Below are 18,052 nucleotides of genomic sequence, written 5' to 3'. Positions count from 1 at the left end.
ATGGGACATTTTTAATATAATATAGTTGGGCAATTCTGAATCCTGAAAGCCTATCTTGAAATCATTGTTTCTATTCTTCTGTTGTTTGTTTGTTTAGTGTTTTGCTGGAGCAATTCTGAAGACTCTGCCTCTCTAGCAGTGTGTCATCACTGATGTCTTTGAATTTTTTTTTTCAATTCCCGTTTTCATTTTTTGAGCCTGGATTCCTAGTGGTTGTCCTTGGGTTGGCATATCTTATTGACTGGTCAGAGTCTATGTTCCAACAACTTGCAAAAATAAGGCTTCCACTCTTTGCCAATGGATTTGCCTTTGTGTTGGAAAAAGTATTCAATATCCAGGCAGTTTTCACTCAGGCAAGTTTTACTTTCTGCAGGACTTACTCCCATCTCCTCTACTAGTGAGTCAGCCATGAACTTGTGTATAGCTTGGCCTTTTCCAATTTCCCCTGAGTGTGGATGCTACCTCGTACATATATGGAATATTCCTGACTACCATGACTAAATGGGTGCTTTCGAGACCATTTTGGCTGTTGTATTGTCCACAATTTCATGCTAGGTTTCTGGCTAATCTTCTGGTCTGTTGCTTAAAATCACCAGTTTCACAATCTATGTTTAGATGTGATGTTGGCCTTCCCTGTTCATTTGCCACAGCTAACTATTGTTTTTGACAATGTACCTGAGCATGTGGTCTCCCCGCTGTCAGCTTCAAATCATGTTGTTCTACTTTAATAGGGAAGCTATTAGATTCATGGCTTGAGCTGTTATGGTAGAATTGCCACAGGCTAGAGCTAGCTATGAGGATGGGAACAGCTCAGCTAAAATGCCACAAATTCCCATTATTATTATTATTTACGATAGCATTAATAGTTTTTCTTTAATAAATTATTCTTAAAGTTTTGTATTCCTTTGGTCATTTTCCAGAGTCTTGAAATGATTTTTGACAATTTTGTCTTGTTTTATCTTTGCATATTATGCAAAGGATTTGCAGAGCTTATCGTTTTTACCATTTTGGGAGTCTCACTACATTTTCTAAGTTTACTTCTATGAATTTGCTTTTCATTGGCTTTGTAAACTAGCTATTTTTAATAAAACATTCTATTCCTTGTCATAGTCACCTTTAGATCCCCTAGTCACTTTTCTTGACCCATGCCTATCTGCCTAGGCATTTGGCCTATCAAATGCCTGTCTGCCTGGGCATTTGTCCCTATCAAAACCTAATCCCCAATGTGATGATATTAAGACGTGGGATCTTTGAGAGGTGATTAGGTCATGAGGTCAAAGCCCTCATGAATTGGATTGATGTCCTTGTAAAACAGGTCTAAAAAGGTTTATTTGCCCCTTTCACTCTATGAGGACACAGCTAGAAGGTACCACCTATAAGGAAGTGAACCCTCATCAGACATCAAATCTACCAGTGTCTTGATCTTGAATGTTCCAACCTCCAGAGTTGTGAGAAATAAATGCTTTTTTAATAAGCTACTCAGCTTGTGATATTTTTGTTATAGCAGCCTGAATGGACTAAGACAATCATGATTGCTCCACACATCTCAAATTCAAGGAGTAGAGAAGAAGTATACTCTAAGATACTGCAAGTATTTTAAGCAAGACATGTACAGATATGCACTTTACCAGAATGCAAAATACCATGCATTCAGAAGCCAAAAAAAGTGAAGCTCTTTTTAAATTTTACCATACTTATTTTTTACTGAAATGTTTAGCATTTTGACGACTGTCCCATATTTTAATAATACTCATATCATAATTTTTTATAATTTTAATGTCAACATATTTCTTCCAGTGTCTTTACTTTTTAATTCCCTGATTTCTCTACTTCAATAGTATTGTTCGTCAACCTGCCTCAGTCACTGACTTTCATCATCATATATTATACTTGAGGATTACTATCACATTACTATCACATTACTCTTCCCTACTCTTATATTCAAGCCTCTCAATCTTTGAATACTCCCTCTTATATTTCTCTTTCCCATTTCCAGACTTTAATATTTTATGCCACCAAGACATTTATCCATTAATTCTTCCATTTTTGCATTGTCCCTTTCCATGTACTCAGTTCTTCCATTGAAAACCACATATCCTATGGTTTCATGATTACTGTCATTCCCTACAAACACCTGCAACTCCCTTGCCATTTTCCCTTTAGTTGCCTCTCTGGAAAAACCTCTAACCTGGTTAAATCGAAGTCAACAAATAATTTGTTCACAACTGCAATAAAGCACACAATGATAGGGCATGTCCTCACTTTAGTTCCATAAATCCTGAAATGTCATTATGCTCCCCACTGTCTTGCCTTGCTGACTCATATTTCGCTGATAAAAGAAATCAGAAGAGAACATCCACAAACTTATCACTTTCTCAAAGACTTAGCCTGGATATTTAATCATGTACTCTGTTTTCCTTGCCATTACCACGAATGAGATGGTGCTCCAGTCTAACACTAGAATTCCAAATGTGCACATTCACACTCAGCTCCTTAAGGATGTGGCTCTAACAATTCTTGTCCACATCAATTCTTGGAAATCAGCAAATAAATATTCTCCCATATTAAAAACAAAACAAAACAAATAAGCAAAGATAATCGTCCTTCTCTCAAGCTAACATGTCAATGTTTTGCTTTCACTTATAACGCTCCTTAAAAGGGTCATCTGTATTTACTAATCCCAGTACCACTCCAAATATCTTTTCAGTCTAGTCTTATTTTCATTTTGATTCTGATTTCTATCCCCAAAATTAATTATGCTAAAGGACATTTCAACTAACTGAGTTTTAGAGTTTGAATTGGCTTTTATCAGCAATTAATGAACAAGGCATCATCCAGTCTTCAAAACAGGAGCTCCAGGCACGGCAGAAAAGTCACCTTTTGTAAGGCAGCTTTACCAAAAACAAGGAAGAAGCATAGCGCAAAAAAAGTGGATTGTTTAACATGAGATCACTCTGTTTGTACGGGATAAAACAGAGGGAACGTCATTATATTGGCTCAGGTTGACTGGGCACCTTGGGATTGGTTGCGAGAATCCGCTATTTGTTTTGAAAACTGGACCATTTAGGGATTTGGCTATCATGTTTTCCTTGAATTCTCAGAAGGCCAGATCTTACAAATAAACAAATTAAGTTTAGATGGTCATGTGGATTTTCAGTATGAGTGACTCATTTTGGGCCTGCCATGTTTTCTTTAACAGTTTCCACCTTTTGCCAGACTCTCAGTGATACCAAGGGGTTTGATCAAAATTTAAGGCATTAGTGCCACTCTCAGTCATCATGATGCTGCAGTTTTTTATTTAGTCTCAGAGTGAAATTTTTAAATCACAATTCCAGGATCCATGGTTGATCTTTTCTGTTGCTCTCAATCTTGTTCTAATTGTAGAATTAGAGAGATCAACTGTTGTGTGGGGGATAGCTGCAAGCAAGCATTAAGATTCATGAGAGGAGGCAGTGCACTTCGGAGACTACTGGAATAACTACTAGCAAAATTGTATCCAATAATTGGTCACAATTCTTGGTTATAGAGGTTCAATTTTTTACTCAAAGTCACCATGAGCCAAATCAACTAAAATAACAAAAGAAAAACAAAAGTTGATGGCTAGAATAAACGATTTTTTTTCTCTGAGTTCAGAGGGCTGTTAGTTGAAAAGATTTCCAGATCTGAGCTTAAAGCCTATTTTTTTCTGGTTTGCAGTTAAGTTGTCCCTGGTTATAGCACCAGGTGATTTGGTGAACTCTCTGAGTGTCTCGCACATTGGGCACAAAGGTTTTCTCAAGATTTACATCAAGTTGTCCAGCTCCAGTTTGTAGGGGCTCCAGTAATAAAGGTAGTTTTCGTTTTTGGTGATTCCAAGTCAAAAAAGTGCAGAAAACTTCAGATGTGAGTGTAAAGGGTCACACACAGATATTGGAGGAAATGAGAAGAATTCAGGATTCAGGTCAGTTTATAAGTGGGTAACAAAACCTCAAAAACAATGAACAGAGCTAGAATCTAATAATGAGGTGGGGGCGGCAAGATGGCTGACTTGAAGCAGCAGCATTCGGAGTCTCCCATTGAAAAAAAACCTTAAGAAGCTTGTGAATCCTTCAGCGACAACCAGGGTATCCAGGTTCTTTCATCAAAATTGACTAGAAGGCTGGCATGACCCATGGAGAGAAGGAAGAGCAGTGTGGTGTGGCAGCCCACCTGAGAGCCACACAGGGAAGGGAAATCCCCTCCCCCCAGCCAAGGGAGGCAGTGAGTGAGCACGCAACCCAGCTGGGGAAACTGTGCTTTTCCCATGAAACTGTGCAACCCATGGATCCCACTTGTGAACTCATGCCACTGGGGCCTAGTGTCTCAACCGTGGCACACACAGATTCTTATAGCCTCTCAGCTGGAATATGCTTAAGCCTATCTAACTCCCCAGGTTCCAGGTTTTTGTGGGGGCCTTTTATTGTTGTTATTGATGCTGTTGTTGCCGCTTTCAGCTTGTTTTTCTTTCAATAGTGAGGTCCCTCTTCTGTAGGGCTGCTGCAGTTTGCTGGGGGTTCACTTCAGACCCTATTTATCTGATTTCCTCCTGTGCATGGAGATGTCACTCAAGAAGGCTGGAGAGCAGCCAAGATGGGTGCCTGCTCCTTCTTCTGGGACCTCTGACCTTGAGAGGCACCAACCTGATGCCAGTACGATTACTCCTCTATAGGGGGTCTGACAACCCCTCTTGGAAGGTCTCACCCAGTTGGGTGGCATGGGGAGTAGGACTTGTTTAATGAAGCACTTTGTTCCTTGGTGGAGAAGGTGTGTTTTACTGGGGGGAAACCCATTCATCTGGGCTGTTCGGATAACTCAGAACTACCAGGAGGAGAGGCTAATTCTGCTGGTCCACAGAGACTGGGGCTGCCCCTTCCCCTAGGGGGAACCACAAAGTATCTGAGATAGGTACCAATCAATTTAGAAAGTTTATTTCACCAAGGTTAAGAACATGCCCTTAACACAGCCTTAGGAGGTCCTGATGACTTGTGCCCATGGTGGCTGGGGTACAGCTTGCTTTTATAGATTTTAGGGAGACATAATACATCAAATCATACATGTAAGATTTACATTGGTTCAATCTGGAAGGGCAGTAAAAATTCAAGCAGGGTCTTCCAGGTCATAGGTAGAGTTAAAAATTTTCTGATTGTTAAATGGTTGAAGGAGTTATTATCAACAGAAAGAAATGTCTGGTTTCCAAATAAGCATTGTGGAAACCAAGGTTTTATCATGCAGATGAAGCCTTCAAGTAGCAGGCTTCAGAGAGAATAGATTGTAAATGTTTCTTATCAGACTTAAGGTCTGTGTTGTTGTCTTTTCCTGAATTCTAAAAAGCAGGAGGTGTACTGAGGCAAGTCTGACCCCCCGCCCTTGCCATCATAGCCTGAACTTGTTTTTCAGTTTAACTTTGGAATGCTATAACCAAGAGGAGGGGTCCATTCAGATGATTGGTGGCCTTAGAATTTTATTTTGTGTTTACAGCTTACACATATATTCAGAAATTAATGTTTCACCATTTGCCTTATTTGAAAATGATCTAGATAGTCCGTAATGATCTATTCTTCAACTTAACTTAGCAAAACTTTAAAAGTGTAAATTACTAGTGATATTTAAGGAGCTATTTTTTTAGTAGATAAAGTATAACACAAAACAAAGCTATTCATCATTGAATTATTTTTCTTGTTTATGAATTGCATAATATAGAGATAACATGAACTTATTATATTAGGAAACCTAGGTAGAAAATGCTGACAACTCCAAAGCCTTGTCAATTTTTGTAGCACAACAAGCTGCAGACAAAACCTCTCAGACACCGAGTTAAAGAAAGAAGCAGTTTATTCAGCTGGGAGCGTCCGCAAGGCTCCTGTTTCAAGAGCTGAGCTCCCCGAGTGAGCAATTCCTGTGCCTTTTAAGGGCTCACAACTCTAAGGGGGTGTGCATGAGAGGGTCGTTATTGATTGAGCAAGCGGGGCGGGGGTACGTGACTGGGGGCTGCATGCACCGGTAATTAGATTGGAACAAAACAGGATAGGGATTTTCACAGTGCTTTTCCATACAATGTCTGGAATCTACAGACAACATGACTGTTAGGTCAGCGGTCGATCTTTAACTACCAGGTCTAGGGCGTGGCACCGGGCTGTCTGCCTATGGATTTCATTTCTGCCTTTTAGTTTTTACTTCTTCTTTCTCTGGAGGCAGAAATTGGGCATAAGACGATATGAGGGGTGGTCTCCTCCCTTATTTTAAATAAACCAGCACCCTTCAGCTAACTTTTCATTCACTGAAGTTATCCACAAACAAGTGTACATGAAAAGCATTTGAATTCATTCCCATATTTCTAGCAGTTTTAGGAATATTTCATTTATATAAACACTTATTTTCTTCAAGTCAATTAAATAGAGATCCTTAACATATATTAATGTTGGCAATACCATTTGAAGATAGAAAAATACCCCGTGTATATGACATACAAACATACATGAATACTACAAGGCATAAATCAACATACGCAGAAGCAGATCTTGCAGTTTTTAGTCTAAAATTTTAGCCATATGCCTGATACAGTAACACACAAAACTCACCAGTTCATAAAAACACATGCAAATCTGGACAGAATTATATTTCTAGCTAATGGAACAAGATTATTCACTCAGATGGCTAAAACAGACTTTTAAGATTTTTTATTTGTCACTTTTCCAATTGTCCTCACCCTCTTCCTTTTTAGACAACAAACCTTCCAAATTTCCATTTCACTTCTCTGTCAAACTATTTCTCTGACGAGGCTATTTCTGCCCATTGTTGGACATTATGGGCTGTATATACTTTCCTTAGTCTGAGGAAATGTGACATGGCAGCTTTAGTTAATGTCCCTCAAATAGAAATTCTCTAGTTCAAAACCTATCAATCCTTATATTTTTATGTTCTCTCAATCAAATTGTAGCCCAAGTGAGGGCTTTACCAATAGATTTTGGCACCACAACACATGAGGCTCCCATATCAAGGAGTCTGGAAACTTCCTTTGCCCTGACCATTTTTCCTACCCTTATGCAAAAGACTTTGAGTCTCTGTTAGTGAGTTGAGCCAAAGGACCCTTGTCCTTTTTTCAGTCTTGATCTCGATTAACCTACCTGACCATTGCCTCAAGTGGTTACAAGTCAGGTTTCTCATTGTAATCTCTGCCTTCTAGCTTAAAAAATTATCCCAATGGATAAATAGGGCAGACTTGCTTAACACCCTTTAATGTTAGGGAAGTAGCTAAGGTGTCCCTTTGGTCTATCCATCCCTTGGTAATGTTACATTAAAACTTTTGTTTTAACCCAATTAAGGTCCATTTTATTCATTCCATTTCTTAATAACCATCTACAGATGGCTACTCTCATTTTGCATTTCTAAAGGGATGGCATTTAAGTATGATAAGGTAGAGAATTAACATTTAAAAGGCACAGAACGTAGACTTCAGACCTAAATACTATCATTTGCTGAAATAAATAAGGGTGGGGATAAAAGTCGATTAAGACAACATGATCATGAAAAGCATCTTAAACATAAATGCAAGGCTCGCTATGTAGATTTAAGCCAATGCCTTTTCTCCAATGTAAGAGTTTCTATGATTTTAGTCCTGGCGCAGGGAGGGAGGATCCCCTATACATGGAGATTTTATGCAACTTTTTCTGATAAAGAGGTCTCAAAATAACTGACTAGAGTTAGTCATTGTGCCATAAAGGCATATTTTGGCAATATCACTGTCTTCCCAACACAGTTTGTGTTTTTTAACTAGATTACTGAATTCAGAGTTAAACCTATTAACACAGAGAGCAGAAAAAGCATTTTCTATGTCTGGGCTCAACATGCATAGACCAGAATGTTTTAAAAATAGTGCTTTTAATCTTACCTTAGAGTCAGAGGCTGGTTCATTCTTTTTCTGTTTATAAGATTGATTTGCAGTCCTTTCACGATTTTTTTTTTTTTTTTTTTTGAGAAAATACTTTGGGGATGGTTTCTTGCGATTTTCTAGTAGAACAGCGATGCCTTTAGCCACTGCTCTGAGCTCAAAATCTTGACCAAGATATAAAGGTGGTTAAAGAAGCACATCTGATTGATTTGAGGGCCTAACTTCACAAGGCATTTATCAACCATTGTTTTGTTCTTTGAGGAGGGAAGGCAACTAAGTGAAAATGTTAGTAAGCAGAGGAGGAAAGAGAGGGACAATAGGTGTTTCATCAGTCTTACAGTCTTTTGTAAAGAATATTTTAGTGAAGCTATTTTAGAAGCCTGAGGTCTTGTAGAAACTACTTCATATCAATGAAAATAGATGTACCACTCTCTATGCCTAATTTGGGAGTGCTTATTTTCATGTGCACCTCTTAGATGGATGATTTTGTGCAATTGTAACATTCCTCCTAAAAGCCATTGCAATTCTAAATAATGTTTAGTAAGGTTTTGTCATTTTCTTTGTAGATATTTACAGCTTCCAGGAACATACATTTTGAGCATAAGAGAAGCAGGTATACTAGAAGATAGAGTACTGGATACTTTAGAATGTAAAGATCCCATTCTTGTATTGTGTCTTGGGTTTCTTGGAGCTGAGAAGAAAAAGCCCAAGATGGTAGTGCTACACTGTTGTATTGTGCAATATTTTATAGTATTCTTCACTGAATGGAAATTTTTCTTGAAGCTGGCAAGTGGCAAGCACACTAGTGTCAAGCTAACCCATTCTGTCACCAACTTATCCTAACACAGGAATCTTAGTTTTAGGTGGCAGACACTTTAACAGCTTTTAAGTGTTTGATCCATGCCCATCAGTCAAGTTGTGGCTCGGCTCTGAGACTCCTTCGATGAATCTAGTCAATGATTTTCCTTACCTTTGCATATAAGACAAGAAATAAGGAGGAGAGAAACAAAATCCCTGTGAATGTGGCAATAGCTATCCTTTACCTCGAAAGCTTCAGCCCTTGTCTGTCTAATGGAGCACCACAAAACACTCAAAGGTCATATGCTTTGCTACAGCACAAAAGGACCTTGAACTGGAAAGCCAAAAGTATCAGGGAGCTCAACGAAGAGAGTAGAGCTGAAATTCAAGAGGAACTTACTGACAAATTCTGGGTTTGGTGAGGAAGGCAGAGAAGTCTAAAGAAGCCAGCAGTCTCCTCATCTGCATACCTCATGGGTTATAGGGATAGCCACAAGCCTCCTTCAGATACCATCTTCAAAGACTGTCAAAGAGCAGAATCCCAACAAGCTGAGTTTCAAAGATCTAACTGATTTTCAATACAATTCATGAACCAGGCAGCACCCAGTAGACATAAGCTGTGTCAGGCAGATTTATCAGAAATGAGGAAACAGCAATAGTGCAAAAATAGACTTGTTAGCATCAGGCTACATTCTTTATATGGGTTAAAGCGGAGAGGACATTCTTATTGTGTCCAGAATTGGTGGGTTCTTGGTCTCACTGACTTCAAGAATGAAGCCGTGGACACTCGTGGTGAGTGTTACAGTTCTAAAGGTGGAGTGTCCAGAGTTTGTTCCTTCTGATGTTCAGATGTGTTCGGAGTTCCTTCCTTCTGGTGGGTTCGTGGTCTCGCTAGCTCAGGAGTGAAGCTGCAGACCTTCGCAGTGAGTGTTACAGCTCTTAAGGCGGCACGTCTGGAGTTGTTCGTTCCTCCCGGTGGGCTCGTGGTCTCGCTGGCTTCAGGAGCGAAGCTGCAGACCTTCGCGGTGAGTGTTACAGCTCATAAAAGCAGTGTGGACCCAAAGAGTGAGCAGTAGCAAGATTTATTGCAAAGAGCAAAAGAACAAAGCTTCCACGGTATGGAAAGGGACCCGAGCAGGTTGCCACTGCTGGCTTGGGCAGCCTGCTTTTATTCTCTTATCTGGCCCCACCCACTTCCTGCTGATTGGTAGAGCCAAGTGGTCTGTTCTGACAGGGTGCTGATTGGTGCATTTAGCATCCCTGAGCTAGACATAAAAGTTCTCCATGTCCCCATCAGATCAGTTAGATACAGAGTACCGACACAAAGGTTCTCCAAGGCCCCACCAGAGCAGCCAGATACAGAGTGTCGATTGGTGCACTCACAAACCCTGAGCTAGACACAGGGTGCTGATTGGTGTGTTTACAAACCTTGAGCTAGATACAGAGTGCCGATTGGTGTATTTACAATCCCTGAGCTAGACATAAAGGTTCTCCAAGGCCCCAACAGAGCAGCTAGATACAGAGCGTTGATTGGTGCATTCACAGATCCTGAGCTAGACACAGGGTGCTGATTGGTGTATTTACAATCCCTGAGCTAGACATAAAGGTTCTCCACATCTCCACCAGACTCAGGAGCCCAGCTGGCTTTACCCAGTGGATCCTGCACCAGGGCTGCAGGTGGAGCTGCCTGCCAGTCCCACGCCATGCGCTCACACTCCTCAGCCCTTGAGTGGTCAATGGGACTGGGCGCTATGGAGCAGGGGGTGGCGCTCGTCGGGGAGGCTCAGGGGGCACAGGAGCCCATGGAGGGGGTGGGAGGCTCAGGCATGGCGGACTGCAGGTCCCGAGCCCTGCCCCGCAGGAAGGAAGGCAGCTAAGGTCCAGTGAGAAATCAAGCACAGTGCCGGTGGGTCGACACTGCTGGGGGACCCAGTACACCCTCTGCAGCTGCTGGCCTGGGTGCTGAGCCCCTCATTGCCCAGGGCCGGCAGGGCCGGCTGGCTGCTCTGAGCGGGGGGCCTGCCAAGCCCACGCCCACCCAGAACTCCAGCTGGCCCGCAAGCACCTTGTGCAGCCCCAGTTCCCGCTCACACCTCTCCCTCCACACCTCCCTGCAAGCTGAGGGAGCCGGCTCCTGCCTTGGCCAGCCCAGAAAGGAGCTCCCACAGTGCAGTGGTGGGCTGACGGGCTCCTCAAGTGCCTCCAAAGTGGGAGCCCAGACAGAGGAGGTGCCAAGAGCAAGCGAGGGCTGTGAGGACTCTCAGCACACTGTCGCCTCTCATTATCATGCTAACTTAGATTAACAGGGCCTGTTTTGATTGGTTACTGAGAATGTTCTGTTTTTTTGAAAACTGGCCGATTGGCTATTATCTCTCCCCTGATTCTCAAAAGGTCAGATCTTTCAAGTAAACAACTTAGGTTTTAGTTTATTGACATGAAACTTTAGCATAAGTCACCCCATTTGAGGCCTTACATCCTTTTTTTTTTTTTTAAATTGTAATTGTTATAATTGTATTTCAATATTTAGTTGTTAAAATCAAAGTTGAAAACTGTTTAGATGCATGGGATTTTCAAGTGGGGAGCACTCCGCTCTTTCTTTGGGTAAGCTCTGTATCTTCATATTTTTGTTGTGGGGGAAAAGCACTATTAATTAAATATGTGGTTGGAGTGTTAATTGGGGACATTAAAATATTACATTTAATCTCTCTCTTTTCAGGAGTTGTTCCCTTTCCAAAGGCCCTTTATTATAACCTGCTTATAGTGGAGAGATGTACACTGATCTCCTTGAAAAGAGGAGAAGATTTGGAAGTTCTAACTGCTTCTTTTTTGATGTTGTTTTTAAAAAGCTTTATTGAAATGTAACTTATATTTTATGATGTTAAACTATTTGAAATGTAAAATTCCATGGTTTTTAGTATATTTACAGATTTGTGCAAACAATAATAACAATAATCTAATTTTAGAATATTCATCACCTTATAAAAAGACTTTGCATCCATTAGCAATTACTCCCAATCCCTCTGCCCCTACTTTCCTGTACCACAGACCAAGCAATCACTAATTTACTTTCTGACTATACAGATTTTTCTGTTTTGCACATTTCATTTAAATGGTATCATACAATATGTAATGATTTATGGCTTTATTTTTTCATTTACCATAGTGATTTTCAGGTTTATACATGTTATGGCATGGATTAGTACTGCATTTCTCCTTACTGTAAAATACTATCCTATTGTATCACAATTTGATGATCTATTCATTAGTTGATGGCCATTTCACTTTTTCCACTTTTAAGCTATTACGAATAACGTTGCTAGAAACATTTGTTTACAAGTTTTTGTGTGGCCATGCATTTTAACTTGTATTGGGTAGGTGTGAAGAATGAGAACTATGGATTGTTGGATTATAAGATAACTCCACTTCACGTTTGACAAACTGTCTTCAGAAATGGTTGCTCCATTTTATATTTCCATCAGCATGCATAAGAGTTCCAATTTCTTCACATCCTCACCAACACTTGTTAATGTGTGTCTTTTGAATTACAGTGATTCTAATGGATGTGAATTTGTTTCTCATTGTGGTTTTGATTTAGGTTTCCCTAATATGCAATGAAGTTGAGAATATTTGCATTTGTGTACTAGTCATTTGCATATCTTATTTGGAGAAATGTCTATTCACATTATTCGCACGTTTTAATTAGGTTGCCTTTTTGTTCTTTAATTGTAAGTGTTCTTTATATATTCTATATACTGGATCTTTATGGGATATATATTTTGCAAATATTTTTGCCATTTCTGAAGCTTGTCTTTTTGTTTTCTTGATGGTATTATTTGAAGCATAAAGTTTTTAATTTTGAAAACTTAATCTTTCTCCATTTGATTTTCTTTGATTCTCCTTCAAATATTAATTGAATATAAATGTTAGAATCTATTTCTGGGCCAGGCGCAGTGGCACATGCCTGTAATCCCAGCACTTTGGGAGGCCAATGTGGGCGGATCATGAGGTCAGGAGATCGAGATCATCCTGGCTAACATGGTGAAATCCCGTCTCTACTAAAAATACAAAAAACAAATTAGCCAGGCATGGTGGCAGGCTCCTGTAGTCCCAGCTACTCGGGAGGCTGAGGCAAGAGAATGGCATGAACCCGGGAGGTGGAGCTGGCACTGAGCCGAGATTGCGCCACTGCACTCCAGCCTGGGTGACAGAGCAAGACAGGTCTCAAAAAAAAAAAAAAGAATCTATTTCTGGGCACTCAGTTTCACTGATCTAAATCTAATAAAAGGCCAGTAACAAATTGTCTTGGTTACTGTAGTTTATAATTAGTTTTGAAACTGAGATATGTGGGTCCTCCAACTTTGTTCTTATTTAAAATTGTTATGGACATTCTGAATAATTTTCATTTTTTTGTGCTTTATTTCTGGATCATGATCCATGGGCACTTAAAAAGAATGCATATTTGCTGTTTTATAGTGAAATGTGCTATAGATATCTATTGCCTTATAATTTTGTTATAGTCTTCAATATCTCCGTTGATTTTTTGCCCAGGTATTCTATTATTGAAAGCTGTTTACTTAAGTCTTTAAATACGATTGTTAAATTTTCTATTTCTCCCTTCAATTGTTATTTTTTGGTTTGTGTAATTCTCTGGCTCTGTTTTTGGATGCATACATGTTTATAATTTTTATATCTTCCTGATAGACATCCTAGCTCTCTTATTAGTGCTGTTTGTATGGTATATCTTTTAAGTTCCTTTACTTTTAGGTGAATTGTATCTTCAAATACATACTATGTCTCCTATACACACATCTAAACATTCTGGTTTAGAGCTAAACTTTTCTTTTAATAATTATTATAATTATTTTATTGATAGTAGAATTATAGCTTTTTATAACGTTTAAAATTTTTAAATTTCTATGGAAAAAATATAAATTCCAATTCATATTTTTCAGTTTTTATACTGAACGTATATAATTTGTATAAGAAAATAATGTCTAAAAACTAATATGTTTGTAATTTAAATAATTTCTTACTTCACCAAATTGAATTTTAAATGAAACAATAAAAATCATTAAATGTTAAGCAATATATATTTATATCTAAAAGATAAATTATATTTTACAGTATAATCATATGGGGTCTGATACAACTGTTGTCGCTCAAAAAATTTTCCAGTTGATTGGATTGACAAATGCTGTAAGTGTTTGCTTCTTAGTACTTTCACACTTCTTGTGTTACTAAAACAATTTCTACAACTCATTATGACACTACATGAATCCACATGTTGTGTGATGTAGGGGAAATTTTATTTTAAATTTTACTTATCTGAAGTGGGAATAATAATAATTTTATGCACCTAATTTGGTTACTGTAAGACTTAAATTATATAAAGCATGGGGTATGGCACTTCCTTAAATGCAAGCGTTATAAAATCTCAAGTATTACTTTTGTTATTAGTAACATTTTAAACTTACTAATCTACTTTAAAAGATGAAATGCAGACTTATAGTTTAGTTGTTTAATATTTGTCATAAATTTGTTTCCAAACATATATATCTAATTTTTAAAAACTGTGAATTTTGAACATATTTTTGTATGTTTTCTGTTTTAGATTTTTGTTTCATTTAATATTACAATTATTCTGTCATCATTGGAGCTTTGGATAGATGAAAATAAAATTGCAACCACTGGAGGTGCTAATGAGTTATTACACACATTTTTAAGATGGAAAAGATCTTATCTTGTTTTACGTCCTCATGATGTGGCATTTTTACTTGTGTAAGGATATCTTGACATTATGTAAAGTTTATCTGAAGAAAATTTATGCAATTTGACCGAATATCTGACTGTTGATAAATGAATATTAAAAAAATCTATTTTTTTCTTACATACACCATGTAAATATTTTTCACAATGTGGCATTTATATTGGAATTACTGATATCAATGTATTTATTGGTTTGAAGTTAAAACTCACTCCTCAATCTTGTTCCCATATTACTTCTTTCTTTAGAGTATACACCACATTATTAAATATCTCACACAATGCATAAAATTTTCACAATATCTATTTGGACAAACATCTGAATTCTATAAATACAGTAATTCAGCCTTCTTGTTATGATTTGTTGTTGTAAATTAAAAAGTAAGCAAAGAAATTGAAACACTATGTTTTAATATCTCTAATATATCTGCATTGTGCTTGAGGTTTTAGTACATTAGCCTTCCTTTCTATTTAATAGAGTCTGTTTTTCTTCTATCAATATTCAGAAGATATATATATAATTATATGTGAATATATATGTATATATGTATATATGTGTGAATATATGTATATATGTAGATATGTAGATATATATGTATATATGTAGATATATATGTATACATATGTAGATATATATGTGTATATTTATGTAGATATATATGTATATATATATGTAGATATATATGTGTATATATATATAGAGAGAGAGAGAGAGGGAGAGAGTTTTTAAGATTATACATGGAGTTTTAAACATTTTACTTTTTATCTTCTGTCCCATAAATATGACATGCCTTTTTCATGTCTCTGGAAGGCTAATTTTGTCTGAATAACGAGAGACTTTAGTCCATAGAGTGATTCTGCTCATTAACCAGTTGCATTGCCTTAGCTTTTTCCTTTTAAGGAATTTTATTTATTTTTATTATTTTTTGTTTTTGTCTTCAGTTTTTCTGTTTTAGTTTTTTAAAATCTACATAAAATGAATCTTTGTTATGTTACAGAAATCCATATAAAATACACTTTTCATTATTTGTTTTTAAAATTTATTTTATTGTTTTTAAAAGAAGCAGAAGGATTTAGTCACATCTTATGCTATGTTACATTAATGTTAGATGGAAATATTAACGATTATCATAAATGTAAAATTTGTCATAAAAATTCATATTAATTTTTACAAAATTATGTAATTATGATCCCTTTTTAAACTTAAGTTACAGAGAAAAGTCAAATTATGTTGGTGCAACCTTTCAAGGGAAGATGTGTGATGCAAATTATGCAGGAGGTGTTGTCCTGGTATGGTATGGTTATGTATAGAAAGTATGCTACATAAATTAGTATACAGTTACACATTTTCATATTTAATTTTTATGTATATTAACATTTGCATTGTTCTAAGCATCTTTGTCACTGTTGCTGATAGAAATGTTTAAACTATAAGAAGTGCTTGTTCGCCGGGCGCGGTGGCTCACGCTTGTAATCCCAGCACTTTTGGAGGCCGAGGCGGGCGGATCACGAGGTCAGGAGATCGAGACCACGGTGAAACCCCATCTCTACTAAAAATACAAAAAAAAATTAGCCGTGCGTGGTGGCAGGCGCCTGTAGTCCCAGCTACTCAGAGAGGCTGAGGCGGGAGAATGGCGTGAACCCGGGAGGTGGAGCTTGCAGTGAGCCGAGATTGCGCCACTGCACTCCAGCCTGGGCAACAGAGCGAGACTCCGTCTCAAAAAAAAAAAGAAAGAAAAGAAGTGCTTGCTTAATTCACTATGTATAAAAATTTTTCAATTTCCTATCACGAGTTCAAGATATCCTTTCTAGAAAGTTAAGGTAGTGAACTAGTTTAGTCTTACTGTAAAGTGCTCTTCAACTTTTCATAATCTTAATATTTAATAATTAATTTTGGCTAAAACTTAGATTTTATATGTTTTCCTAATTATGTAGCAAACATAATTATGAACCAGATTAAAATAAAACATTTGAAAGTATCAGTTGCCTTAAAATGCTTCATAGGGCATAAGTAAAGAATAATGGAACCAAATGTCCTAATTGACATTAATTATCTTAGTAGAGAATGTTAGTGTATTCAAAACTGATTTTTTTTGCTGTTATTTCATAATACTACCACTATTCTGACAAATAGAACTTGCCTTTTTGTTGTGTGAGCGTTTGTAAAATATCTGCTGGAGTTTCATAGAGGCAATGAACAAATGAAGTGAAGCTAAGTGAAGCAATAAGGAGATGAATCAATTAAATGGAGATAAAAATAATTTCAACTTTTATTTTAGATTTAGGGCATACCTGTACAAGTTTGTTACCTGGGTATAGTGTGAGATGCTAAGGTTTCAGATATGATTGATTCTATCACCCAGGTACTGAGCGTAGTATCCACTAGTTAGTTTTTCAACCCTTCCTCCACCCCCGGTAGTTCCTGGTTTCTAGTGTTAACATCTTCATGTCTAACTGGACCCAATGTTTGGCTCCCACTTATAAGTGAGAACACGCAGTATTTGGTTTTCTGTTCCTGAGTTAATTCACGTAGAATAATAGTCTCTAGCTGCATCCATGTTGCTGCAAAGGATATGATTCTTTTTATTGCTGCATAGTACTCCATGGTTTATGTGTACCACATTTTCTTTATCCAATCCACCATTTATGGACACTTAGGCTGATTCCATGTCTTTGTTATTGTAAATAATGCTGTGATAAACATGTAAGTGCCAGTGTCTTTTTGGTAGAATGATTTATTTTCTTTCTTTCTGTCTTTTTTTTTTTTTTTGAGACAGAGTTTCTCTCTCTGTCACCCAGGCTGGAGTGCAATAGCACAATCTTGGTTCACTGCAACCTCCACCTCCCTGGGTTCAAGCAATTCTCCAGCCTCAGTCTCCCAAGTAGCTGGGATTACAGGCACTCACCACCAAGCCCAGCTAATTTTTGTATTTTTAGTAGAGACAGAGTTTTGCCACATTGGCCAGGCTGGTCTCCAACTCCTGACCTCAGGTGATCCACCTGCCTTGGCCTCCCAAAGTGCTGGGATTGACTTATTTTCTTTTGAGTATACACTCAGTAATAGGATTGCTGGATTGAATGGTAGTTCTGTTTTAAGTTATTTGAGAACTCTCCAAACTGCTTTCCACAGTTTCTGAACTAATTCCAGTCCCCCTAACCGTGTATAAGCAGTCCGTTTTCCTCATAGCCTCATCAGCATCTGTTGTTTTTTATTTTGTAATAAGAGCCATTCTGACTGGTATGAGATGGTGTTTCATTGTGGTTTTGATTTGCATTTCTCTAATGATTAGCTGGTTAGCCATACACAGAAGAATAAAACTAGATGCCCTCCTTTCACCATATACAAAAATTAACTCAAGATGGATTAAATATTTAAATGTAACTTCTCAAACTATAAGCATTCTAGAAAAAGACCTAGGAAACACCATTCTGGACTTTGGCATTGCCAAGTAATATATGACTAAGTCCTCAAAAACAATTGCAACAAAAGCAAAAATTTACAAGTGAGATTTAATTAAACAAAGGAGCTTCTGTACAAGAAATATCAACAAACAGACAACCTACAGAAAGGGAGAAAATATGCAC

At 37.7% G+C, this 18,052-nt stretch overlaps 1 protein-coding gene across 3 annotated transcripts in view; it reads left to right on the top strand.

The window, feature by feature from the left end:
* ADAM2 (ADAM metallopeptidase domain 2) overlaps positions 1–15,835 on the top strand; it is a 66,095-nt gene extending 50,260 nt beyond the window's left edge. The window contains exons 9-11 of one of the 3 annotated variants that reach the window (XM_055296176.2): positions 13,829–13,900; positions 14,316–14,482; positions 15,676–15,835. In XM_055296176.2, the coding sequence (XP_055152151.1) occupies positions 13,829–13,900; positions 14,316–14,482; positions 15,676–15,778 (342 nt within the window). In that variant the 3' untranslated portion in view covers positions 15,779–15,835. Of the gene's footprint in view, positions 1–11,231; positions 11,365–11,420; positions 11,504–13,828; positions 13,901–14,315; positions 14,483–15,675 lie in introns of those variants that run through there. The other 2 variants (XM_063610978.1, XM_063610979.1) reach the window with 2 other exon arrangements.
* Positions 15,836–18,052: the final 2,217 nt, after the last annotated feature.

Source organism: Symphalangus syndactylus, chromosome 10, assembly GCF_028878055.3.
Source record: "Symphalangus syndactylus isolate Jambi chromosome 10, NHGRI_mSymSyn1-v2.1_pri, whole genome shotgun sequence".
Classification (NCBI taxonomy): Eukaryota; Metazoa; Chordata; class Mammalia; order Primates; family Hylobatidae; genus Symphalangus; species Symphalangus syndactylus.
Note: the sequence above shows the minus strand (reverse complement) of the source record. Positions and strands in the feature narration are given on the sequence as shown.